General features: G+C 57.1%; 3 protein-coding genes and 1 long non-coding RNA gene across 9 annotated transcripts; 1 reads left to right on the top strand and 3 right to left on the bottom strand.

Annotated features, from left to right (window-relative positions):
* Nucleotides 1-174: 174 nt before the first annotated feature.
* KCND1 (potassium voltage-gated channel subfamily D member 1) lies at nucleotides 175-7,109 on the bottom strand. The gene is given in 7 exon segments (XM_020976572.2): nucleotides 175-1,543; nucleotides 1,934-2,199; nucleotides 2,561-2,659; nucleotides 2,755-3,001; nucleotides 4,075-4,874; nucleotides 5,361-5,498; nucleotides 5,500-7,109. Coding segments are annotated over 7 exon segments (2,016 nt in total). The 5' UTR covers nucleotides 5,698-7,109; the 3' UTR covers nucleotides 175-1,275.
* A 106-nt stretch (nucleotides 7,110-7,215) lies between these two features.
* Nucleotides 7,216-15,663, bottom strand: GRIPAP1 (GRIP1 associated protein 1). Of its 5 annotated transcripts, none has more exons than XM_020976566.2 (25): nucleotides 15,419-15,663; nucleotides 14,710-14,776; nucleotides 14,454-14,515; nucleotides 14,053-14,079; nucleotides 13,218-13,325; nucleotides 12,931-13,084; nucleotides 12,633-12,829; nucleotides 12,508-12,555; nucleotides 12,062-12,117; nucleotides 11,916-11,963; nucleotides 11,730-11,829; nucleotides 11,574-11,651; nucleotides 11,315-11,407; nucleotides 11,025-11,159; nucleotides 10,832-10,927; nucleotides 10,082-10,294; nucleotides 9,613-9,726; nucleotides 9,442-9,519; nucleotides 9,191-9,343; nucleotides 8,995-9,094; nucleotides 8,640-8,770; nucleotides 8,291-8,410; nucleotides 8,115-8,208; nucleotides 7,826-7,980; nucleotides 7,216-7,609 (listed from the first exon to the last, which is right to left on the bottom strand). In XM_020976566.2, exons 1-25 carry the CDS (start codon nucleotides 15,458-15,460, stop codon nucleotides 7,514-7,516), a joined length of 2,565 nt encoding a protein of 854 aa, XP_020832225.1. In that variant the 5' UTR covers nucleotides 15,461-15,663; the 3' UTR covers nucleotides 7,216-7,513. The 5 variants fall into 5 exon arrangements, with proteins under 5 accessions (XP_020832225.1, XP_020832230.1, XP_020832226.1 ...); XM_020976571.2 differs by having other exon boundaries at nucleotides 12,633-12,703; XM_020976567.1 differs by having other exon boundaries at nucleotides 12,062-12,093; nucleotides 15,419-15,561.
* Nucleotides 15,664-15,922: 259 nt separating this feature from the next.
* On the bottom strand, nucleotides 15,923-23,019 carry TFE3 (transcription factor binding to IGHM enhancer 3). Of its 2 annotated transcripts, none has more exons than XM_078147931.1 (10): nucleotides 22,868-23,019; nucleotides 20,020-20,133; nucleotides 19,429-19,717; nucleotides 18,712-18,936; nucleotides 18,522-18,626; nucleotides 18,043-18,160; nucleotides 17,712-17,768; nucleotides 17,530-17,605; nucleotides 16,948-17,095; nucleotides 15,923-16,554 (listed from the first exon to the last, which is right to left on the bottom strand). In XM_078147931.1, the coding sequence occupies exons 1-10, from the start codon at nucleotides 23,002-23,004 to the stop codon at nucleotides 16,204-16,206; spliced, it is 1,620 nt and encodes a 539-aa protein (XP_078004057.1). In that variant the 5' UTR covers nucleotides 23,005-23,019; the 3' UTR covers nucleotides 15,923-16,203. The 2 variants fall into 2 exon arrangements, with proteins under 2 accessions (XP_078004057.1, XP_020832233.1); XM_020976574.2 differs by lacking the exon at nucleotides 22,868-23,019 and adding an exon at nucleotides 21,898-22,345.
* LOC110201083 (uncharacterized) lies at nucleotides 16,551-17,623 on the top strand. Its single transcript, XR_002322380.2, has 2 exons — nucleotides 16,551-16,834; nucleotides 17,264-17,623. It is a non-coding gene; the product is annotated as an uncharacterized LOC110201083 (long non-coding RNA).
* Nucleotides 23,020-25,012: the final 1,993 nt, after the last annotated feature.

Genomic DNA, 25,012 nt, shown 5'->3' with positions numbered 1-25,012 from the left:
AGGGGAAGCAGGCATCAGACCCATTTCCCAGATAAGCAAGTTGAGACCCAGACTGGGAAAGAGTGGCTGCCGGAACCCAACTCAAGCCCTTTCTGATGTCACCTCCAGTCCAGTACCCCATATTGCACACACACCCCACCCCCACCCTGGCCCATTCCCCACTTGTGGGCCACGTTCTCTTTTCATTTGTGTGTAGGTTTTTATTGGTTTGAACTGCATCCAGTAGGCCACTGGCTTTGAGCATGGGGCAGGTGGGGAAACCTGAGACGTGCCAGGAAAAAGGCAAGCAAGTGAGGCAGGCAGCAAACCCCAGCTGATGGAGGGGATCTAGGACACAGAAGAGAAACTGAGGCAGGCTCTAAGAGCTCTGGAGACCTTAAAACACCTCTCCTCCTGGCCCTTAGTCCTCTCCCCAAGAATTCAGCTGGATCTCAAGGGCAGAATGGCGGGATAGCAGAGGCTCTTTGCATCAAAGAGCTAGGCTGAGAGCTACTGCTGCCTATGTCATGGGGGCAGGGAGGGCACCAGAAGGCTGGATGTTGGACCTCCCTTCCTAGGGAGCTGAGCTTGTGCTCCAAAGGGCCAGGACTCCGCTTCTCTGGCCAAGACCCCGTGGATCACTTTCCACTATGCTTTCCTCGCTGATCTCCGTGCCTGAGGAGGACGGGAGGAGATGGGGGAAGGCTCCCCTTCTGCTGTTCAGCTTAGTCACCTGTCTCCACATGAAGAAGGCCAATCCATGGAGAGAGGCTACAGCAGTGTGGTGGAGGCTCCCTCTGCCGGCTGACATCTCCCAGGCAGCCTCTGCTAGCCCAGGTGCTGACACATGTCCTCCTGAGACACCCATTTCAGCTAGGTTCCTTCCTGCTGGCCCAGTCAGTGACAGGTCCTAGGAATAGGGAGGCTATGGGGAGACCCAAAGGCTCATCCTCTGCCAGCCCAACTCATGGTGTCCATGTCTCTGGGGGACAGAGAAGAGGGGACATGAGTGGAGCTAGGGTTCTCCCTTCCCCCAACTGGCTTCTTGGATTAGAGCACTTAGCTAACTCCCCCACCCCCCCATTCCATTGCACCACAAAATTGTCCTGTTCAGGGCAGTGGAGGAGGCTGAAGAGGGACTGAGATGGGGCCCCCCCCCACCACTAGAATATTCCATTGCATAGCTTGGGGCAGGAAGAGAAGGTCAGTGAGTCCCTCATCTGCAACACTTTGCCCCCTCCAAATATGGCTTTGAAAACAAAACAGGGAAACATCCAAGGTGGTGAAGCCCTCTAGTCACAGGGAGGAGATTTTGACAGCATTGTGCAGAAGGTAAGAAGGGCCCAGGCTGGAGTTCCGGAGGGCCCCCCTGCTGCTGCTGCTGCTGCCTGAAGAGGGTCTACCAGGCCCCTCCCCCCTGTCACTGGCAGGGGAACGTGGCCGGCTCTCATCTGGGGTGTTAGCTGGGGGGGTGGGGATGCTGATGATGGCCGCCACCAGGTCCTGACTGTCACAGTTCAGAGTCAGAGTATCATGAGTCTTGGCATTGAGGCTGGCTCGGCTGCTGGATGGAAGCAGAAAGTGAGAGAAGGCCCTAGGGGAGGATCCCAAGATCTGCAACCCAGCTGTTATGCCACCTTGGGTAAGTCAGTCTGACCCCCCCCCAAGCCTCAATTTCCTTATCCATAAAATGGGAGGGGCATGGGAAGACTAAATGATAACTAAGATTCCTTCCAGGGTGAATGGCTAGAGTCCCTGGGCAGTGAAAGGATCAGTGAGTGGGGGCACTCCGTGGTACACATGGCTGTTGACTTTTGCTATAAATTCTCATCTTAGTGGGAATGAGTCACTTGGTGGACAAGGGACTGGATTCAGCTTTATTTGCACCTGAGGCACCTAGGGCCCCCTACCCAAATCTTCAGTTCCTGGCTCCAGGTAATGAAGGCCACGTTACCTCTGGGGTCCTGGGCTATGGTGCCCAGCAAGAGTGTCCAGCTCCTGCATGCTGCCTCGGCTAACAGAGGCCGTGGAGTTGGCCAGGCGAATGGCCCGGCGCTGCTTGTTCTGTCGGGGGCAGCAAGAAGAGATCAGACTACTAGCCCGAGTGCTGGTGCCTATGACAGCCTGGGAAGACACAGATGTGCTCCGGCTGGTTTGGCCACCCAGGGAAATGACTCCCAGTGCCTCACTGAAGGTGGACTCATCTGTGAACTCATGTGACTGGGAGGAGAGAAGAGACAGAGACAGAGAGAAGAACAGAGAGAGAGAGAGAGAGGGAGGGAGGGAGGGGGACAGAGAGAGAGAGAAAGAGAGAGAGAGAGGGAGAGAGAGAGGGAGGGAGGGAGAGGGAGAGGGAGAGAGAGAGGGAGAGGAAGGGAGAGAGGGAGGGAGGGAGGGAGAGAGAGAGAGAGAGAGAGAGAGAGAGAGAGAGAGAGAGAGAGAGAGAGTAAGTAAGCATCATCGGGGGCAGACAGAGCCCTAAGGGAGCAGGGAATGGCAGGGAGGACCCAATGAAGGAAATGTTCCTGAAGGAGCATAGGAAGCAGGCATTTACAGGGAGACAGACGGGAAAGGATCTCACCGTGGTCTTTTCTAGACAGTGCAAAAGATGATGGTGTTGCTGTTCAAAAGCTGAGCTGCTTCGTGTGCTCAGCGCTGGCCTTTCAGCACCATCTTGGTCCTAGGTCACATGGGTGGAGCATCAGATGGGCCACTCTGGCAACAAACCCTCATGCCCCCCCCCCACCATGCCCACCACCCAGGGCAAAGCCCCACCTCCAGGCCCCTGTTGCGCTTGTACTGAAGGAAGGCTGTCGTGGTCCCGCTCTTGGCCATTCGGATCCTTGCCAGTCGCACCTTCTGCTGGGCCCGGCGCTTGTCAGCACGCTGGTTCTGATGGTAGATTCGGCTGAAGTTGGAGACAATAACAGGCACCGGCAGGGCAATGACCAGCACCCCGCTGAGTGAGCAGATGGAGCCAAAGATCTTTCCAGCAATTGTGCTGGGCACCATGTCCCCGTACCTGCAGGCACACACCCAATGCTGGATTGGGGCTCTCCGTCGGCCTCACAGGCCGAGTGGAAGGAGTCCTCGCTGAACACTGCTCACTGACCTGAACCCTAAATGCACTGCAAAGGAACAGATGGGGGAATGGAGACGGGGGACCTAGTGCCCTCTTTGTCTAACCCTCTCGGGAAAAGCCATTTGTGATATGCAGGTGCACCCCAGACATTTGACAGAGAGGGAAACCAAAGCCCACATTGGAGACAACACTTCCTCAAAGCCACGTGGCAGGACTTCAAGCTCCCTCAGGACCTCAGCTTTCCCTTCTTTATAATGACATGTTCTCTATCCCTAAGCTCCTATCTGACTTGGAGATGCCACAGTGGAGGAAGAGTCAGGCACCCGCAGGGGCCTGGATCCGCTCTGCTGGGTGGGTGGCCTCAGCTGACTATACACAGACAATGAAGAACTGCTCAAAGACTCTTCCGCAACATGCACACCCACCCCGAGCCCTGCTGGAGATCCACATGAGTGCCTGCCTGGTAATTCCCGAGTGACCTGGGCCAAGTCCTTCACCTTCTCTTTGCCCCAGTGCCCAATGCCCTTTCCACCTCTAGAACCACCATGAGCCATTTGGAAAGCCAGGCAGCAAGTGCAGAAACGTGAGAGGGGACAGACTCAGGATGCAGAATGAGACACACATGTTTGGACATGGCCAACGTGGGCATCTGGCTTGTTTGATGCTGCGTGTTTCTCATGGAGATTTTCCTTTTCTTAACCGTTCAGTGGGGAGGGCAGGGAGAAAAAGAAACACTAATTGAAAGAGAATAAAATTGATCTGGAGGGAAATAAAAAGAAGAAATCAAGGCTCTCTTAAGTTTCCCCGAGCCTCTGGAATTCCATGGCTTGGCCATTTCTGAGAGATTATGGAGGCCTGACTAAGAAGCATGATACCACCTAGGTCCCCTCAGAACAAATCCCTCAGTGACTCCATTTATCCCTCAGCCTCTCTGAGACCCCCTCTATGACATGGGAACTGTCATCACACCTGTCAATTTCAGAGCCATCATCCTTTCCGTCCAAGTCACTTACCCAAGAGTGGTCATAGTAACGATGGTGTACCAGAAGGCAGCTGGGATGCTGGTAAAGTTCGTCTTGCTAGTGCCCTTCTCAGCATAAAACATGACGGTGGCGAAGATGATGATGGCCATGGTGAGGGAGAAGAGGAGAAAGCCCAGTTCAGAGGCACAGCTCTTGAGTGTGTAGCCCAGAATCCGAAGGCCCTGGGAATGTCTGGAGAACTTGAAGATTCGGAAGACCCGGAAAACACGCAAGGTCACAAAGGCCCCAGACAGGTCGTCATTCTTGGGCACAAAGAGCCCAATGTAATAGGGCAGGATGGCTACGGCGTCAATGAGGCTCATGACACTGCGGAGGAAGCGGCCCCGACTGGGCGCCGCAAACAGCCGCAGGAGGTACTCCCCGGTGAAGATGAGCACACAGGCTGTGTCCATGCAGAAGAAGGCCAGTGGGAAGCGGTCCCCACAGGGCTCCTCCCGCCAGCCAGCCCGGCCACCAGCTGCACAGGGGATGGTCTCTACGACATTGGCGATGACGGAGACCGCGATGAAGAAGCCCGTCACGTAGTAGAATACCAGAGCCATGGTGCTTGTATGTGGGTTCTCAAAGGCTCGCCACAGGCGCTGGCGAAAGGGGCTGCCAGGTGGCAAGGCCCAGTCGGCCCCAGCCCCTCCAGGACCCCCCAGCTCAGCCTCCTCATCCTCAGCCAGGCGTTCGGCATTCTCCTTCTTGCGGTCTCGGTACTCTTCCAGGCAACAGTCACCAATGAGCTCTGGCACTATGCCATAGAATGCTAACTCCTCATCAAAAGCCTGAAGGACAGGAAGGAACTGGAGAGGAGAGGAGGGGGGGGCAAGGGGGCAACTGCCCCTCTCAATGTGCCCCCCCCCTCGCCCTAGGGAGGAAGTCTCCCAATCTCCTTGGCCCTGGCCATTTTCTCTCTTTGGGGAGGCTGGGCCCTGACTGCCCAGCAGTCACCCTGAGTAGGAGCCTGAGACTGACCCTCTCCATTTGCTGCCAGGAAACCCCTGGCGGCATCTAAATTTGTTGGGCTGCCCAGACAGGGACAGAAGGAATATGGGTGGAGTCCCACCCCTCTCTCCCAAGAAAATATTGGCCCTGTCTGAAGCGATCGGGCCACCTTCTCTGATTGCCCAGGGAGAGCCCTGAAGTCTTTCGCAGAGTCCTGCTGGGGTCCCCAGACACTCTTTTCCCTGCCCATGCCATTCCCCACCCCACCCTCAACTTTATATACTGAGGCAAGTGGTGACCTTCCCTCAAGCAGGCCCAAGGCTCACCTGGATGCACTCCTGTCTGGGACAGTGGAGGCGCCCAGTTCTGTAGAAGTTGAGGACATGCCTGAAGAGGTCCGGGTCCCGGTCAAAGAAGTATTCACCCGAGTCTGGGTCAAAAAAAAATTCCTTTTCTGAGCTGCCCCAACAGTGTATCTGGGTATCGGTCCAACGTATTCTTCCACGTCTGGAAGCGTCGCCCACTGACATTCACCACCAGCACTTCATCACTGCGGGCCTCACATCCCTGGGGGGCAGCAGGCAGTGGCTGCTGAGCTAGGGGGAGCCAGCCCACAGCAGCTGCCCTGGCAAAAGGCAGCCAGGTTGCTACCCCAGCTGCCATGCTCTAAGCACTCAGCCCTGTACAGGCAGGGCTGGGCACAGGCTGCCAGGACTGCCTGACCAACTCAGGCGGGCATCTGCCTCAGAAACACCAGGATGCAGCTGCAAGAGAGGACCAGCTCAAGATCAAGGCTGAGGTGGCACAGCCCCAAAGTCAGACCGGGCTGAGGAGAAAGAGGAGGGGGCCGAGGGGGAAGGCTGCGTGCCAGGTGAGGGTCAGAGAGGAAAAGGGGCTCTGAGGGCCAGAAGCAAGGCTGAGGCAGCCTCAGGGGATCAGAGAGCCAGGCTGAGCTGGAGGAAGAGCTGCAAACGGAGGGCCTGAGCGCTGGCAGGGGAGGGGGCTGGGCTGGGGCCCCCCTGGCCAAGGGACCGGGGTTGGGGCTTAAACTCCAACGGGCAGAACAGGGATTTTTCCCGGGAAGGGACTGCCAGGGGCCAGGTGGCGGCTGCTACTGGGATGGGAGTAGGGAGTAAAGCTGTGGGGCTGGGGCTGGGCTCTGCGCAGGGGAGGAGATTGAGGCTAGGGGGCTGGGCCTTGAGGGGCGGGGCAGCAGCAGGGACCCGGGTCTCCCCACAAGCTGGGGATGGAGCAATGGTCGTAGGGAGGTTCCCCTTCCACTCTGCCCTCAGCCCGGCCCGGCCTGCTGCCTTCTCCTGGCCCCTCCCCTTGATCCTCCCCGGGGCGGGGTGCCTGGGCTCCCCACTGCAGCAGCAGCAGCAGCAGCAGCAGCAGCTCCTCTGTCCTGGCTTCTCCTCCTCCTCTAGCAAACAGGACGCTGCAGGAGAGGAGGGAGGGGCCCTGACACTAGTTAGGAGCTTTCCTGGCTCCCAGCCCCCAAGCCTCCATTCTCTCCTGGGGGGAATTGCTAGCTCTCAGTGATGGAGATCAGTACCTCTGCCTCCCAATTCCCTTCTCCGTGTCTAACCCAGTTCTCCACTGCCCAGTCCCGAATGCCAGCCGCCTCCTCTTCCTGAGCGACACCAGACCACCCCCACAACCCCATCAGTTCTCTCATGAGCCAAGCTTGCCCTCCCTCCCTCCCTTGGTCCCTGGGGTTGGAGTTCAGCAGCACTTAGCTGGAAACGGCTCGGATCGATGGGCTGTAGAAGCCACGGGAGCCTTTAATGGGCCTTGGAGGAAGAGGGGGAGGGAGGGAGTGCAATTCTCGCTGTGTCGTCCTTCAGTGGGGGGAGGGAAGCCAGTGTTGCTGTATGGGGGAAGGGGGCAGGAGCAGGGAGGTTGTCCCCACTAAGACCCAGACACCTAATGGGCCCATTCTAGATAATCTTGGATAAGTTCCTCTGAAAAATGAGTGTTCATACATAGGAGGAATGGATTCCTCGCTGCAAGGAGGCCATGATGTGCAGCTGTAATGGAAAGGATTACGGACTTCGATCTCCTCAGTTTCCCTTACAGCAGCCAAAGCAAGGTTTTGGGATGAAGGGGGAGGCAAGTGGAGGCACCATCCTTAGAGCCCCAGTCTAGCCCTGGACGCTTAGCAAATAAGAGGCAACCAGATTTTCAGGCAGGAGAGGAAGATAGGACATTATTCTTTCAGGGAGATAGGGCCACACAAATCAGGACCTTGACAGAGCACACAGGCGCAGCACAATACATTTGGACTTTGAACCTCTTTCCCCGGTTCTCCCGCCCCCCCCCCCAAAAAAAGTGCAACAGCCACAGTGGGCCAGGAAACATAAATAGAGAGAGAGCTGAGTCACACCAAGTCATGCACAGGGACAGATGCGGGCTGGGGGGCCTGGCTAGCCTGCGCCCCTGCCCAGGCTGGGCCAGCCGGCTGGGCTGCATCTTGTCCTCAGCTGGCATCTCCAGATACAGAAGGGGAGGATTCCGCACCCCCAACACACTCCTTGCTGAGCCTCACGATTTCCTGTGAGAGCACTTCCATGTCCTGGGGGTAGAAGGAGGGAGATGCAGAGAGCATAGAGCCAGAGTCAGAGCCCACCCCACGCCCCCAGCACTTGGGGTGTTCCAGAACCTAGAACCGCTACGGAGAAGGGGGCAAAGGAACAGTCCTCCCCAGTGCTTCGCCCTGAGCCAATTTCCAGCCACCCTTCCGGTCCGGGAGGTGGGCAGTGGGGCCGGGCCATCCCTGCACCATGCACACCTTGTGGAGGTGCATGTTTTTGGTGAGCTGCTCTTCCAGCATGTTCCGCAGCTTCTTATTCATCTCCCGCAGGTTCTCGTCCCCTGGCTTCACCAAGTCCCGAAGGACACTGCCCAGGCCACTCCTGTCTGTGTGGCCTGAAGGGCCAGACACGTCTACAGGGGGGAGAAGCAGGGCCTGAGACTTGTGCCTTGGGCTCTTCCCACCCCCACCTCCAGACCTGGACACGGCCCCATGAGGAGACAGGGAAGGAAGGAGGGGAGGCCAAGCAAGTGGGGGCAGAGCTGACCGATGCGGCTATCCATGACATAAGTCTCGATGATGGCGCTCTTCCGGCACAGGTCTTCAGCCATTGAGGCACTGCTCACCTCCAGGTGCTTGACCTGGGAAGACCCAGAGTTACAAATGTCCTCCCAGGCCCAGCCTGGGCCCACTGTCCCTCCCCCGAAGGCCCAGGGTGGGCACCTTCTCCTCCAGCATCCACTTCTCCTGCTGAGTCTCCGCCAGCCGTTCAAATAGCTCAGCCACTTCTTCATCTGACAGCTCTGCTGGCCGAGCTGGGCCTGGAGGGCTCCCTGAGGAGGACTAAAGAGGGCCACGAAACCTTGGGCCGCAAAGTCCCCCCAATCCCTCCCCATTGGACCCCTGGCTGAGCTACATTTAACAAAGATGGCCTCCAGACCTGAACTCTCTTCTGAGCAAACTTTCTAAGCCTATAGTCTTTTTGCTACTCAGCTGCCTCGCCCTCCCAGCCTCCTGCCCTCCCTTCTCCCCAGGGCTGGGGGGTGGGGACATGGAAGTTAATTCCCTGTACCCGAGCAGGACCAGCTGAGCCCTCCTTCTCCCGGAGGATCTCCCGATAGCTAAAGGAGGAGACACTACTGCTATCACCCGTCTGTGCCCGGCTGGGTGAGCTCATCTCTGACAGGACTAGCTCCTCAAAGCCTGAGGGATAGAGGGGGAGAGGGAAGAGGACTCAGTCCTCACTCTCTAACCCCAGGAGGAAGACAGACACACAGACACAGGTACGGGCACGCATGCACGCATGCAGCCAGGACAGAAGCAGCCTTAAGAGGCTGCCAGGTCCACTCCCCAGCTCCCGTGACCTCCCCATGAGGGAGAGGGCTCTCCCCCTCCCTGGGCAGGTGCCCTCTGGTACTCTGGCTCACCTGAGCGGCTCTTGCTATTCGTCAGGAGTTCCTGGAGTCGCTCCTGAAGCTTGTCAGCACGTTTCCGTTCTAGCTGCAGCTGTCTCTTCAGGTCTTTCAGCTTTGGAAGGGGACACAAGGAGGAAGATGCTCAGAGGGCAGGGGCTGGTGCTCGCCCTGGAGCTTGGAGGACTGGTGGCCCAGGCTGTCTGCTCACCGCGGCACTCCCTTTCTTCTCAAGGATCCGCTGCCCGTCTGCCACATCCTTCACCTCCTGCTGCAGCCGAGCGATGGTGTTGAGGTGGTCGCCACATGAGGCCTCAGCCTCTCGAAGCTGGCCCTCCGCTGCCTGCACTTCCTCTTCTTTCCGCTAAGGACAGCAGGCTTGATGAGCCCAATGGGCCAGGTCTGGCTAGGCCCTGCCCCTGCCCCTGCCCCGGCCCCCCTCATCAGGGCCCCTGGGCCCACCTGCAGCTCAGCTTTGTGGCGCTCCTCCTCGGCACGAAGGCTCTCCTGGTGCCCCTGATGTTGCTCCTCTAGGGCCTCCTGCTTGTAAAGACAGCAGGCCTGAGCACAGCCAGCCTGGGCTGCTGGGATCTGGAAGGCGGCTGGGGGCAGAAGGGCGGGGACATGCTTTACCTCTGCCTCTTTCAGGCGCCGCTCAAACCAGCCCTTAGCTCCTTCCATTGACTGCAGCTGGGTCCGCAGCTCCTCCACCATCTGCTGCAGGCTCTCCAGCTCCCGGGTCCGAGCCTGAGGGAAGAGGAGTCCTGGTGGAACAGCTGCCTCCCCTTCCACCACCTTGGAGAGCACCCCAAACTCATCCAATCTCAAATGGAAAGGAGCCTTTCCCTTGCTGACTCTATTGCTCTTCTGCCAGGTCGCCCTGCCTCTGTGTCTAACCCCTCTCTCCAATTCAGCTTCCTCCCCCTTCTCAATAAAGTCCAGTGGTTCCCTAGGGCCTCAAAGATCAAATATAAGGCCCTCCCCATTTAGTTCTCACCAGCTTTTGTCTTCTTACCACACACTCCATGCTGGGCCTTTACCGAGTCGTGCTTCTAGTGGGAATGCCCGCCCGCCCTCCTCTACCCCCCAGCCCCAACTTCACCTTCTCTTCTCGGATCTGGGCCCGGAGCTCTTCCTCCTGTTGCCGCCGGCCATCATGGAGCTGCCGGAGCTCCCGCTCATAGCGAGCCCGCACTGCCAGCACGTCCTTTTCTGCCTGCAGCCTGGCCAAGCCCAGCTCCTCCTTGTGCCTTGACTTTTCCTGCAGTGCCTCAGCCGCCACCTCATCCAGGAGGACCTTCCTCTTTTCAGCACTCTGTAGGGCACAGCTGAGCTGGACTCCCAAGGCCCCAGGACCCCAATCTTGTGGACTTCAGCAAGGCTGCTAGGACGCCACTAGGGACTTCCCAAAGGGAGCTGACCATGCTCCGTTCTCAACGACCTTGCCCATAAGATCATAAAGCATTCTAGCATCCCCTTGGCCAAAAAGGAAGCCCAAGGAGTTGGGGCCCACAGGCTTTGGGATCACGGTTCTTTTCAGCTGTTTCCTGACCATCCTTTTATCACCAAGAGGCTGGTGGGACTGGAATGTAACAGGCAGCAGGATCCCCAGTTTCCCAAGAAAGCCAGCCATTCCGGCCCAAACATCCTAAAAGAGCTAACTCCAAAGCCCACATCGGAGCCCCGAAAACCCCTAAGCGACCTGCCAGACCCTCAGGGTTTTCCTAGAGCCCTGAAGAGTCCCCCAAATCCCCAGGACATTCCAGAGAATTACTGAGAGACTTGGGGAAAGCAGCCCCACCTCCAAGGTCTGTGCTCCTCAAGAACCCAGGCAGCCTGAGCTTCTGCTCACCTTCCGGGCCTCCTCCAGTTCCCGACTAAGATGTTCTTTCTCTTGCCCCAGGACCTGGAGCTGTTCCAGAAGCCGCCCATTTGCCCGGAGTGATTCCTGAAGAGTGTTAAGGAGTGTTAACCCACTCAAACCCCCCCCCCAAACCATGGCCCTAGCGCAACAGGGAAAAGGGAGGCAGGTAATCATTACTCACCTGGAGCTGGGAGCGAAGATCATCTCTCTGGCCTGCCAAGACCTCAAATTCTGCCTGGCACTGCTGCAGCTCTGTGGCCAGGCCTGCAGTCTGCTCCCGCAAGGCACACAGCTCCTGAGTCTTGGCTGTCTGGATCTGAGGGGGCCCCAGGAGGCATAGGGGCCTAAGAGGGCCATCCCACAGACACCGAGGAAAAAGAGCAAGGGGGGAGAGGGAGAGCACACACCAAAGGGAGATGCAGAGAGCCAAAGCCAGGGCCACATGGAGAGGGCACACCCCAGCCCCAATACCTGCTCTAGGGCAGCCAGGTTGGTCCGCAGGGCATCATTCTCTGCCAACAGTGCCTGCACCTGCTCCTGTGAGTCTGCACTTTGGCAGGCTGCCTGGCTCCCCAGGAGTGCAAAGCCCAGGGAGAAGACACAGAGGGATCCAGAGGAAGAGAAAGGGAGAGAGAGAAAAAGAGAAACACAAAATCCACACAGACCATGTGATGCCAAGTTTTCCTAAGACCTGCTTTTTGCCAGTGGACAGAGCAGCCTCAAACCATACCTGGTCCTGGAGGGCACGGAGGGCACTCGCGTGGTCCTGGCGCTCAGTCTGGCATTGTTCCCTTAGCTCGGCTAGGCTCTGGATGGGACAGGGCAAAGCAAAGTCAGACTGCTTGGCTCTCTGGCTCACTATCCCTCCCCTCTAACCATGGGCAACCTGGTTGGCCGCCTGGAGCTCCTGTTGCAGCTTCTGAGTCCGCACTAGCTGGGCTTTGAGATCCGCCTCTTGGTGCTGCCGAAGTTCTTCAATCTTATTCCTGCCAGGGGATAGGATGAGGTGTGCATGCCGGTGACCTGGCTCCTCCTCTCCCTCAGGTCTTCCAAGCCACGCCCAGCCCCATACCTGCTGTCATTATACAAAGCCTCCTTCTCAGTCTGCAGGCGGAAGAAGCTAAGCAAGGGAAGGAAAGATAAGTGGGCTGGGCAGCTTTGAGACCCTCCCCCTGGGTCCCTCCCTGAAGCCCCGGCTCTCAAGGGGTCCCCATGTACCTCTCCTGTTTCTTCTTCAGCTTCTCCGACAACTGTGGGACAGAAAGGCCACGGACCTCAAGACACAACGAAGCCAACATAAGGGACTAGGAACGTTGGGAATTGAAGGAACAGAGGGTGACTGGGAGATGAGCAGGACAGAAGCCTGGCTCAGGACCAGGCACGAGGGAGTGGCTACCACTGAAAGCTACCATGTGCTGGCAAGAGGGCAATGACAGATTGCCAGGCTCCTCCCACCCAACAGACTGGAGGGGATTCTGGGAGAAAGGGACAAAGGCTCACTAGAAACCAAAGCAGCTGGGCCAATTACAGGGCAAGAGAACCAAAGTGATTTGGTGCTAGGAAAGGGAGGAGGAGCTGAAGTGCCAGGGAAACTGTGGCCTGGAGGAGGGGGAAGGGGATACCAGCTGTGGCCTCCTGTCACAAGGTGCCACGCAAAGTCCCACCTTGGCCACCTCCTCCTGCAGCTTTGCCGTCTCCTCCTGCTTCGAGCTCTGTAGACAGATGTATGAGGTGTAACTGGTGACCTGACCTCCTTGAGGCACCTCCCACCAGCCCCAGACCTGCCTACCTCAAGTCCCTGTAAACGCTCCCGAAGTAGCCTCTTCTCCTCCTTCTCCACTTCCCACTTCAGCTCGGCCTCTGCCAACAGGGGTGGGGCTACTGGGCCTCCTGGAGGGTCCCCACAGCCCCCTGCCTCATCCTTTCCAGCAGTCCCCAGCAGGCCCAGGGAACCTGTCTGCTCTTTCTCATAGCGTTCCTGCAGGGCTGAGCACGTGGGGTGGGGGAGGGGGGCTCAGCCCCTGCCACCTCCTCAGGGAACCCCAGGTCCCCTCCTGCCACCACCTTTTGGGACCCCAGGCTTCTACCTGTCACATTCCTCTGGAGGGCTGTGTTCTCGGCCTGCAGGCGCAGAAGCTCCCCATCCATGGGGCTGCTGGCTGTGCTCGGAGGCCCTGGACCCAGGGAGCTCTCCTTTAACTGCTGATTCTCTTGCTCCAGCTGCTCGATCTGTGCACAAAGCTGAAGGATAAAGAGGCCCCAGCATGAGAATCACAGGCACCACGACTACAGAAGCAGGCAGGGACAGGGGCAGGCCTCAAGACCCCCAGCCAGGCCCTTCCTCATTCCCCTCCCCCGGCCAGGAATCCCAGACCTTGCTGAGCTCTTGAAGGAGCGTGCTGTTCTGCAGCCGAAAATCATCTTCCTGACTGTGGAGTTTCCCCTGCAGCATCTGGTTCTCACTGAGTAGAACTTCTACTTCCTAGGACACGCAGAGGTATGCACATGTGTGCACCAGGAAGAAAGAGCATACAGAACACACACAGGCATGAAGGGGGGAGGGGGTGTTGTGGCAGGGAGGTAGAAGAAAGGGGAGGGGGAGAGGAAGGGGGGGGAGGGAGGGAGAGGGGGAGAGAGAGAGAGAGAGAGAGAGAGAGAGAGAGAGAGAGAGAGAGAGAGAGAGAGGGAGGGAGAGAGGAGGGGGAAGGGGAGGGGAGAGAGGGGGAGAGGGAAAGAAAACATCCCTCTCAGCCTTCTCTGAGATCTAAGGGATTCCCTAGAGTATCTTCTGTGAGCTCCTAGCATTGACATCTACAGGGGCCTTTAGTCTTCCCCGCAAGCTCTACAAAGCTCTCCTGTGCCTTTGTTTCACTTCACGGCATTGAACATTAGAGGGACTTTCAAGGAAGTGTCGGGGGGGGGGGAACTTTCTTCTAGGAGAGAGAGAGAACTCAGGAATCTCAGAATCTCAAACCCAGAAGGGTACTTAAAGATTAACTTTGTCCAAACTCCCTCACTCTCTTATATTTCACTGATGGAGGAGACTGAGGTCCCAGAAGGGTCAAGGCCTGGTCTAACGTTACACAGTGAGTCCAAGGACCCAGGTTTTTCCTCCAGGCAAGAGCTGATAATGTCCAGGCGCTGAAATCAGCTATGTCTAACCAGTCCCCGAAAGCTGCCCAACTCCTGCTCCTTCAAGTCCTCCTCACCTGGGCTCTCTTGCTCTTGCTCAGGGCCTATGAGATAAGACAGAAACAAGGAAAGAAATGGTCACAAGAGAAATCACTAAGGAACAAGAATGGGAAGAGGCAGTTTAAGGGAATGGGAAATGAAGTAAAACTTTAGGGGGAGGGAAGGGAAATTCAAGGAGAAACTAGTGAGGATAAGAACTAGGGAAGAGCCACTTCAGGGAAAAGAGAGAAGAGGGGAAAGAGGGTAAGCCTCAGGGGAAACTACTGAAATGGAAAGAACTTGAAATAGAGACGTGGAGAGAGACTTGGGGGGGGGGACGAGCAGATGCTATTGTCGGGGACTAAGAGCTGGGAGGCCAGGGAGACCCTGAAGCAGTGGTTGGGAGGATGGTGACAGAGACTTAGATGATCCTGGCCACCTTCTGGGCTCGGGCAAACTCCTTATCCAGAAACATGATTCTCTGCCGGAGGGAAGTGAGCTCTGCAGAGGGAGAAAAGAGGAATGGCTGTTTGTCCGGGGCTGCAAGAGGCTGCAGCTGCTCCTCAATCCACTTGACAGCTTCCCTGGTCCCAGCATCAAAGCTCAGAGAAGGTACTGTGGAGCCCCAGGCCCAGCCTCGATCTAGCCCTTCGCCCACCCCAGACCCAACACTCCTTTTTCCCCTGCAGCCTCACCAACACCATTTTTTCTCAGCTCGTCTGATAGCTGGTAGTTCTGGGTCCGAAGCTCCAGTAGCTGGGCCTGGGGGAGGGGGTAGGGCGGGAGTCCCCCCTTTGTCATTATTACTTCTTCCCTCCCTTCCAGGTTTTACCTTCCCCCCACCTCGGGTTTCTCTGCCCCCCCCATCCCTTTGAAATCAGCACAGCAGCTCCCCTCCCCCATTCGCTGGTGCAGCAGGGACTTATGCAGGGTCACACAGTCACTGGGGGAGGCGCTCTTCTTCCAGAATTTGAAGACCCCTTTTTTAACACTGTTCTGCGGCCCCTTCCGGTCCCATGGGTCCTCCCACCTCCCTCCAATGTCCTCCTTGGATCCCTATTGGTTCTTCCTGTCCCCAGTGCCCTGGACCCTGCCTTCCTCTGACCCTCATTGAGCACCCCGCCTCTCACTGCTTCCTTTGGATTCCTATTGGTCGTCCTTCCGTTCAGAGCCCTGCTGTGCCCGCCCTCCCTGGACCCCTATTGGCCCCTCACTCGCTAAGCCCCACCGGCCCCGCCCCCAGAATATCCCCCTCGAAGCAATCGATCCCGCTCCCCTCCCCCCCAGCCCCTTACCGGCTCTTCCCGCAAAATTCCTAGGCAGCCCCCCACCCCTTCCTTCCAGCCGGTATCCTCAGAACCCCGCCCAGCCCTCCCCGGGCCCCCGCGCCTCGCCTCCAGCCACCTGCATCCGTTGGAACTCCTCCTCGGAAAGAGCCTGCGCCATGTTCCTGGCCCCCCCCCTCCCCGGCCGCCCCCTCCGGCGCCGTGCGCGCAGGCGCAGTCGGCTCAGCTGGGCTGCGACTCCGGGAAGGTGGGACGCTACCAATGGCAGGGGGTGAGAAAGGGAAGGGCGTTGAGAAGAGGGAGGGACCAAGACGACGACTCGATGTCTCTCCCTCTTTTTCCCCCATCTACTCCACTTTTGGTGGTTCCTGGGGGGAAGAGAGGGTGCTGGGAAGGCCGACGTCTCCTTACGCCGGAAGTCCCGGCGTGTCCTCCCCCGCCCCGCCCTTTTCCCCCATTCCGGCTTTATACTTTGCGGGGGGGGGAGACCGGAAAGAGCGGGGTGAGTCGGCGGGTGCCCTGGCCTCCTATCTGTTGGTGCTTCCAGGCCCAAAAGAGCTCTAGGATGGCGTGCAGTGCGGCGCCCCCCCTTCCGAAAAGGACGGAGCCGACTTCAAAGCGCTTTAACAAAGTTGAGCCATGTTTTATTGTGTCTGCCAAGAGAAGTGGAGCCCGCGGGCTGTCAGCCCCTCCCCCCACCCCCGTCCAACCTGCAGCCTGGTAGCCCCGGGGTCAACACGGAGCTTCCGCGGTTATAGCTGCGGGGCCAGGGGAGGGGGGGAGGAGGGAGGAAGCACCCCTTCTTCCGTCCAGGCCCCGCCCCCTCTCCCTCACCAACGGGAGGGGAAAGTGGGAAGGAATGAATGCGTCCGCGCCAGGGGGCTCCCGGGAGGCGGGGCTTCATCAGGATTCCTCCTCCATGCTGAAACTGCTCCGACGGCTGCTGCTCCCCTTGGACTGAGCCGGGGAGACGGAGGAGAGCAAGGGGTCAGTGGCGGCCCGAAGAGGGGACAGCCCCGCCGCAGGGCTCGGGCCCAGGGCTCCCGCTGCCTCCTCCTCCTCCATCAGAATGTCCTCCAGGCCGAGCTGGAAGGGATCTTCGCCCAGCTCCCCCAGGGGATCCCCGGGAAAGTGCAGATCTAGGAGAGCTTCCGGCGGGGGTGGCAGGGGGGGTGGGCCACTGCACTCAGCTGGCTCAGCCTTGGGGGCAGGGGACAAGGGCAGGCCGTGGATCTGGGCTTGGAGTTCCAGCTCCTGCAAGGGGCACAAAGCTAGAAGGCCGACTCAGGAAGCTGCCACCCCCTGACCCCAAAGTGCTTGACAGAGGTCGGTTCCTTTCTCCCTGCCCACCCTGGGGGAAGGAGCTACAGTTATCCCCACTGTGCAGATAACAAAATTGAGGAGGAGAATGGTTAGGTGACTTGTGTAGTGTCTGGAGCACCATTGTAACTCCTGCCTTCCTGACTCCAGGTCCACCTTCCAACCCCTGGGCGCCTCTCTTTCAGACTCTTGCTTCCCACTTCAGCACTCCCAGGTAAAAGTCAACATCCTGAGCTCGGGAAGCTTTTCTTCTCCCCCAAATTCAAAAGCCATGTTCCCCCTTCCCTCCCCTTCTGGAGGGAAAAGAAGGGAAGTGGGCAGGCCCACCTGGACCCTGAGCTGCAGGCTTCGGTTGGCTTGCTCCAGCACCCGCTGGCGGTTCTCCAAGTCCTTGGCTCTCTGCTGCTCCTTCTGGAGTTTTCGGATATAGTCCACTGAGGCCTTCAGTATGGTTCCCTTGTTCAATCGAATTTCCCTAGGCCATGGAGCAGGAGTCTTAAGAACAGGTGCCCCAGTCTCTGCCATTCCCCTCCCCCCCTGCACCTAGGCTCTGGGAGGACCAACAGGAAGGCTGGCACTGCTAGTGGGAGACAGGGCGGAGCTAGAACAGCAAACACTGACTAAAGAAACCCTCTTTTTACAGAGAAAGGGAAGACCATGCTGAAGGTCACAGGTAGCAGTCAGGAATCAAACCCGGATCTTGCCTCCAAATCTGCTCTCCTTCAGCACCCTAGTTTTCTCCTCTGAAATGAGTAGATATTGTCAGGTCCCAGCACTCATTTCATGGATTGAGAAAAGTTACTTGCCCAGGGAGGCTTAGGGCCTTGCTCTGGATTAAAAGGAGAAAATCTTGCCCCAACCCTGAGAAGCCAGGCTTGCAGAGCCATTTCCATCCCCAGAAGGACTCACGGGTCACTGGACTTGGGGATCAGGGTGCCCAGCTCCTTGATCCGGTCATTGATGTTAAACCGTCTCCGCCGTTCAACTGGGAAAAGGGTTAGAAGCAGAGCCATGTGGTCTGTCTGAGAAGGAGCCAGCCCTAGAATCCCAGGCCCCAGGAATCCCTAGCCCCCATCTCCCCCAAAGCTCACTAAGATTATGATTGTCCTTCTTCTGCCGTTCCTTTAGAAGGGCCTTGGCCTCGTTCTCTGCAGGGAAGGGACAGAGAGGAGCCATGTCAAGGAAGGGAGCCACACTCCCCCCACCTCATGGCCCCCCCCCACCTCCTAGCCCTGATGCTAGTCCACAAACATTGTCCTTTAATTCCCCTCCCAACAGCCACCCAATTGTAGTCTCCATCAGATGTTTCTGAAGCTCCCCTGTACCCCAGCCCTTGAGTCCCCACTACTTGGGTCATGGCTCCTGGAGGGCTGGACTTTCTAGCACTGGGGGGGGGGGGAGTGGGGGAGGAGAGCAGCTCACCAGAGATCTCCTGCTTGATACTGGTCAGCTCAGCAGGGCAGGAGTTGCTGACAGGGACAGCTGGGGTCACGGCACTGGGGCCACTGTAAACATCCAGCAGGTTCCCAGAAACGGGCAGCTTTTTTGGGGGGGGTGGGGATGAGACTTACCAGGTCTCCCCCCCACCAAGTTCACCCTCTATCTGCCCCCAGAAATCCCTGGCAAAACTTTACAATGTCCAGAAGGAGCCCTTAAAGGGGATATTGGAATCCAAAGGCCAGGGTCCCCAGTCTCCATCCCAGGGGCAAAGGGACACTCATAAATGGGACAACTTAGTCCCAATCTCCACCCGTGGGAGAAAGGGATGGGGTAAAAGGGGCACACTGCAATTCCCCATGTCATCTGCTTCCTTTTTATCCTGACCAAATGAGGGCCTTTGCTCTTAAAGTGAATATCCCCATAGCCCTCCTCCCCATATCCTGGGCACATCTGAGGCTCACTGTGCTTGGAAGCTGCAGTCCCCCAGGGCCTCCAGGCAGGTAGCCAAGCATCTCATCATTGTAACTGGACTCCAAGCTGATGATCTCATCAATCACATCATCAATCTGTGAGCCAGAGAGAAAACCAGGTGGCAGGGGAAGGTTTGACTTGAGCTAGGTACTCTGCCCCAGGCCCCCATGGGCAGCTTACCTCCTTTTCTGAACTGGAGCCGATGTTTAGAAGGGCCATGGGGCTATTGGGGGCACTTCCTGCAGCTGGCTGGGACCTCTCAGCTGAAGTGCCCTCCGCAGGTGGCGGTGTCAGGGCCTGAGAAGCCAGCTTGGGGCCAAGTGTAGTCGACAGGTACTGTTTGACCTGCTGGCGCCGGGCCTGCTGCAGGTGGTAGCGGGTAGGGTTCTCTAGGTGTGTCTGGACCTGGGACAGAGGGGCCAGGGAACAATCAGGATACTAGAATCCCCTTTAGGAACCTAGGCCAGGCCCCAGCTGGTCTATGCCCTCAGAGAATTATCTATTTCCACTTGGAAGGGACTTTAGCCATCACTTCTTCTCTCATCCCTTCATTTTAGGGTTGAGAACTGAGGCTCAGAATTAGAACATTGGCAAATGCCAAGACCGGCATGCAGCTCCTCTGCCTGCCAGAGCAAGCTCAGAGCTGTCAGAGAACAGCCTGGCAGAGCTGAAAGGGCCCTTCAAAGCCCAGCTAGGCCAGGTACTCTTTGCCTTCTTTGTAGCATGAAGAAGTGAAGGAAATTCTCCATTTTAGTTAGAAGTGAGTAAAAAGCAAGGGGACTTTTCTCATCTAAGCTCACATATTCCCTACTGAAATTGATTTCTGGGGAAATCCCTGTTCTAAAGCCAGCCTCCTCATTGGCTCCCTTCCGAGAACCTGCAGACAAATCTCCTCACCTTCAGCACCTCCACTGGCACCTGAGCAGAGGCCGGCCGGGTAAGCCCCACCCCACCAGAAGGGCCGCCCGGGCTAGCCCCAACTACCACCGAGATGGCTGGGGATGCTGGAGGGGCTGGCCCACTAGGGAAAGTGGTGGAGGCCGCCCGCTCCCGCCGCTCCCGCTGCTCTTGCTCTTGCGCTTGGGCCCTCATTAGCTGCTGGCGAAGGAGGATTCGGGAAGACATGACTAAAGACGATGAAGCTGGAGGCTGTGAGGAGGCTGCTGGGGCTGCCTGGGAAGGGAGGCTAAAAAGGAAACAAGAAAGACAGAAGGGGTGGCTGATGGGCCACAGTGGCAGGCAGACCTGAGGATCTGGGACTCCCCATGGGAGCTATGGAATTGAGCAACAAGAAAGAGACAGGGACAAGAGGGACAAAGATTTCCCAATCATACCCAGAACACAGATGACTCAGCACATTCCTTTTTCAGTGCCCAGGGAGGGACAGACAGAAGAGGGGGAGCCTGGACCCCTGGTGGCCTGAGAGGAGGGAACACAGGGAGGGATGGGCCAGAGGTCATGTGGCATGAGGAGTGGGTCCCTTGGTACCTGGAATGGAGGGGCTGACTCTTCAGCTCATAGAAGCTATCTGGGGTCAGGGATAAGGCGTTCTCCAGCTCAATGTCGGCCACAATCCCGGACTCAGGGAGCAGGGAGTTCAGGCTACAAGGAGAACAGGTGGATATTTGGGGGGGGTCATGTGATCCTCATCTTAACCGCCCCCCCCATTCCCCGTTATGGCTCTCTCACAGACACACAGGGACAGGCCCTTGGTCACAGGGCTTACTCCTAGCCCTCTGGTGAAATTCCTGAGGCTCTCTGGGCCCTGGGGTCCTGAGCGTGACATGAGGAGAGTCTGTGCTTGAGTATTTTTCCTGTTCTGTGATTGTGGGAAGAGAGTTGGGAAGGTGTGCAAAGGGTTTGGCAAAGGGTCAGGAAGAGGTTCACTGTGGGCATGTTGTCTTCTCTAGAAGACTGGGAGCTCCCTGAGGGCAGGGACTGTCTTTTGCCTCCTCATCACTCAGCACAGCACCTGGCACATAGTTGGCACTTAATGTTTACTAATTGACCTAAGAAAAGAGTCAGAGAAAAAGTCAAACATCTGGGAACTGAGAAGGATTTCTGAATAGGGAAAAGGCAAAGGGACCCAAAGATCTGGGCACTGGAAAATACTTGAGAACTCATGGGAATTAGAGCCAGAAGGACCTTAGGACTAAGCAGGCTCAACTTTCTAATTTTCCAAGGAAGAAACTGAGGCCCAGAGTAATGAACTGTCTTGCCCAATGACATGAAGAGAGTGAAGTAAGTACCAGAGCCAGAATATCAGCAAGAGATGTGGGGACTTGAAAGAGGGACCAGGAACGAATAAGGAAACAGAGAAGGGCGAGACAAAACAAGAGCAAAGGAGAGATTTCACATTCAGGGGATTGGGGGGGGCAATGTTAGAATTGGAAACTGTGTCCAGGAGAATTTTATGGCTCCAAGAAATGACAAGGCCCTCAGAGCACCCCAACTTCTTAGCATGTCCAAGAATGGCAAACCAAGGATCAGTAAAGAAATTTGGAGATGTGGGTCTCAACGAGTTAGTAAAGGACTGAAAAAGAGGTTCTAAGAGCTAAAGAAATGTTCAGGGACTGGAGCCAAGCTGCTCCATTCCAGGATGGAGCCAGAGAAGAGACAAATTGGGGGAGGGGAGGGGCAGGTTAAGCCAAATCCAGATGACATGAAGAGACACCACGAGCACTGGAAGGGGCTTCAGAAGTGGGAGGTTAGAACAGATGAAACATCTATTAATTCTCTTACGGGCTAGATGGGGGGGTGGTGTACGGGCCGGTGGCTAGAAGCGGCCAGGAAAAGAAAGGCTACAACCAAAACAAAAACAGGCAATGGGAGCCAACTCGGCACCCTCCCTTCTTTCCTTGCCTCCCTCCCACAGGTCTATTTCCAAGAGGAGGAGTTTCCTCCAAGGGGGAACACTCAAACTCTGGACAGAGGGGAGAACGGATGGGGGAGGGGGGACCTAAAGGGCTCAGGGCAGAGAGCAGTTCCAATCCTAGACAACCAAGAGATTAAGCCTGGAGTTCCAACAGTGCAAGGGGAGGGGGATGACTAATCCAGGCCCTCCTTAAGCCAGTCTTTGCCTTTTCCCAGGCCGCCGGGTCCCTTTGCACAAAGGGGGACCATCTCCCTTCCCGAGGCCAAGGGCCTTCCTAGACTCCCGGTTCCCTCCTCCTCCTTTCTCCCAAGGCCTGGAAGACCCCCCCCGAGACTCAACGGCTGCCCTATCCTGGGGCCCCAACCTCTGAGTGGGCCCCGATCAGAGGTGGGCTAAGTGACCCTCCACATCGGAGGTGGGGGGGGGACGCCTGCCCCGCCCTCTCGAAGATCCACGGGGCTCTGGAGCCCCAAACCCGGGCCCCCTCCGACCTGAGCAGCGAACCCGAGCTGCTGCCGCTGCCGCCGCCGCCGCCGCCGCCGCTGCTGCTTCCGGAGGGCCCTCCGGGCCGCCGCTCTTCCAACAGTACGAAGACGGCGGGGGCGCCGGCGGTTCCCCGCGCTCCAGGCCCGGAGATCGCGGGCTCCGCTGAGTCCCGGCCCGGCTCCGCCCCAGACACCGACATGGGCACCGACATGGAAGAGGACGTTGACATGGACGCCGGCGGCCGCGGGATCGTTCCCTCCCTCACGGCCCGCTGGCCGCCATCGGCGCCGGCCCGCCGGCCAGGAGCCGAGCCGAGCCGAGCGGAGCCGGACACAGCAAGGGGAAAGAGCAGGAGGCGGCCTCGGGCCTCCTCCAGGCGCCGGCGTCAGCCACCCGGGCTGGGCCCTGACTCATCGCCAGCCCGACCCCTCCTCTCCCCGGCCCTCCGCACCGGGGGAGGGGGGGAACGCCTCCGGAAGTGACGACAACGGTGGCACAGGCCGGCTCCGGAGCCATTCACTGAACGCTAATGGAACTAGGGCCTCGCCCCCGGAAACCCCTTGCCCTCCGAAGTTATGGGAGGTGGGTCTAGGCGAAATGGACCACGCCCCCTCTCCCAGCCATTGATCAAATACTCCCGCAGACACCGCCGCTCTCGTGACGTGATCGAGTTCACAGGCGGAGCTACCCAAAGGCACCACCTTCCTTTCTCATCCCTCCCCTTATGCAGAATTTGGAGGCGGAGCTACTCCAAGGCGGGCGCCCGCCCACACACACACACACACACACACACACACACACACACACACACACACACACACACACACACACACACACACACACACACACACACACACACAGTCGGAGGGGCGGGGCTATATACCCTACCACAGCGACACATTCCGCAACTGAGCAATACCCAGTCCCCGCCCCTGCCCCGCTCCTCCCCTCCCAGCCACTGAGAACGTTACGCACCGGCACCTCCCCCCTCCGAGGACGACGGATTTACATGCGGAGTTATGACCAGGACCGCCTTGGCGGGTACCCCTGGAGTCCCTCCAGAGCGCTGGCTCCTCGTGATATCGCGAGAAGGGCCCGGGACTCCCCTCCATGTGACCTGCCCTGCTTCTCAGCGGGCCAGCCGGCCGCCATCGGTCCTCCTCCTCGAGTGGCCTGTGTTACGGCCTTCTGGCATCCTGGTTGGTTGCGGCCTCCATGTGCCCCAAAGCTGGGCCTCCGATCCCCCCCCTCTTAGCTTCCGGAGCGCTGCAGGTGGTGAGCGCCCGCCGTGCCCTAAAGGCCAGCGCTCTGTGGCCTCTGGCACAATTGGGAGAGGACCCGAGTTCAGATCCTGACTCAAATACTCCCCTACTAGCTTTCTTACTGCACCTCTCTGTGCCTCAGTTTCCTCGTCTGGAAAATGGGCATAGTACTTAGGACCCAGGATTCCTGTGAGCATCCAGGGAGGTTTTATGTGCAAAGTGCTTTGCAAACTTTGAAGCTCATGTTAATTATTGCTCATCTATACGAGTCAGCTTGCCAGCACCCTGTGCACCACCGCACTGCCTTCTGGGTCTTCCTCAGGTTCATTTCCTAACCCAGCACCTAGCATAGCGCCTGCCACCTAACAGCAGCACCCATAAAATGTTAGGCTAGAAAAGACACACCTGTGCTTTCCTGGGGAGCTTGAGGACAGTTTCCCCAAAGCAAAACAATCCGGTCTTTAGGCCTTTTCAACCCTGGACAAAGCCATTGTCTGTACAGTCCTTCCTAGATGGTTTATCTATCAAGAAGCATTTGTTTAGGTGGCGCAGTGAATAGAGCACCGGCCCTGAAGTCAGGAGGACCTGAGTTCAAATCCAGCCTCAGACACTTAACAGTCACTAGCTGTGTGACCCTGGGCAAGTCGCTTAACCCCAATTGCCTCATCAAAAAAAAAAAAAAGCAGCATTTATTAAGTGCCAGGCACTATGCTAAGCACCGGGGATACAAAGGGGGCAAAAGACAATCCCTGCCCTCAAAGAGCTCACAACTCATTGGGGAGGGTTTTTTATATGTGTGTGTGTGTGTGTGTATCTACATATGCATATATATTATACATATGCATATGTAGATACATATGTGTGACATAGATATGCAGATACAGATGCAGTGCCCCCTCTTAATGGCAAAGCCTGCCAGAGCCCCTCAGAGTTTGAGGGCTAACCGAACAGTTGTAGCTTCAGTACTGCCAGCAGTGTGCTCCCAGTTAAGCTGTGGCAGTCTATCAGCTTTTTTTTTTTTTTGGTTATCCTATGTACCTTTTACAAGGGAATGTAAGATACAGCAAGAAGATAGTCACAAAGCCTTCCCTCCAAACCAAGTCTCACGCAAGGTTCCCGAGGAAGGTGGGTTCAGGCTTAGGGTGCAATAGCAGTAAGGCACACAAGTGGAGAAGCTGGCCCCAGGTCCCGGCCCTGAAAGGCCTTTCCTCCCTTCATGGAGTCCTCATTAAGCTCAGGCTCTGAGGATCAGTGCCTTTCTAGATTCCATACAGTTCTCTGCTCTCTATGACAAGAGGTCACAGCCGTCCTCGAGTGATTCTCTTTTCACATCTGACCACCTCTACCAGCAGCTGCCACTACTTGGACGGTCGACGCCTTGAACTCCAGTTGGCAATGTGATGTTGATGGATCTCCTGAGCTCAGAGTCACCTGGGTACCTCCGAATATCCATTTACCTAAGATGAGGAGAGAAGAAATACAAAAGAAACATGTGGCATGCGCTGCTGCTCCTCCACCCAGTAGTCTTGACTCCCAACTAAGAAGGAAAAAAGACACTGACTGGTCAGGAAGTCTATTGGCTGAGCACATCTTGAGTCACTTAAAAACCTTTTCATCATCACATAATATCAGCACCTTAGTCATCCATGGCTGAAACCAAGCTTTGAAAGTTGCACACGTTGTTGTTAATATGGAAATGTTTTACATGACTTCACATATATAACAGGTATCCTATTGATAGGGGAGGGGCTGGAAGGAGGGAGAGAATTTGGAACTCAAACTTTTTCAAAATGAATGTTAAAAATATAAAGTTTCACATGTTGCATTGGAGCAGGGCAGGAAATATCTGTGCATGCAT

Source organism: Phascolarctos cinereus, unplaced genomic scaffold (genome assembly GCF_003287225.1).
Source record: "Phascolarctos cinereus isolate Bilbo 61053 unplaced genomic scaffold, phaCin_HiC Scaffold_8;HRSCAF=390, whole genome shotgun sequence".
NCBI lineage: Eukaryota > Metazoa > Chordata > Mammalia > Diprotodontia > Phascolarctidae > Phascolarctos > Phascolarctos cinereus.
Note: the sequence above shows the minus strand (reverse complement) of the source record. Positions and strands in the feature narration are given on the sequence as shown.

Bases quoted from the DNA above. Each gene is read 5' to 3' on its own strand.
- TFE3 (XM_020976574.2), bottom strand. From the start codon at position 22,121: ATGTCAACGTCCTCTTCCATGTCGGTGCCCATGTCGGTGTCTGGGGCG. The intron at 18,161-18,521 runs GTGAGCCTCAGA...CCCCCAAAAAAG, and splicing joins GACTGCAGCTTCCAAGCACA to CTGCCCGTTTCTGGGAACCT. The intron at 17,769-18,042 runs GTGAGCTGCTCT...CCTTCCCTGCAG, and splicing joins TATCAAGCAGGAGATCTCTG to AGAACGAGGCCAAGGCCCTT.
- GRIPAP1 (XM_020976566.2), bottom strand. From the start codon at position 15,460: ATGGCGCAGGCTCTTTCCGAGGAGGAGTTCCAACGGATGCAG. The intron at 11,408-11,573 runs GTATGGTTTGAG...CTGGGGAGCCAG, and splicing joins TCCGTGCCCTCCAGGACCAG to GCAGCCTGCCAAAGTGCAGA. The intron at 9,520-9,612 runs GTAAAGCATGTC...CTTTACAAGCAG, and splicing joins GGCGCCTGAAAGAGGCAGAG to GAGGCCCTAGAGGAGCAACA.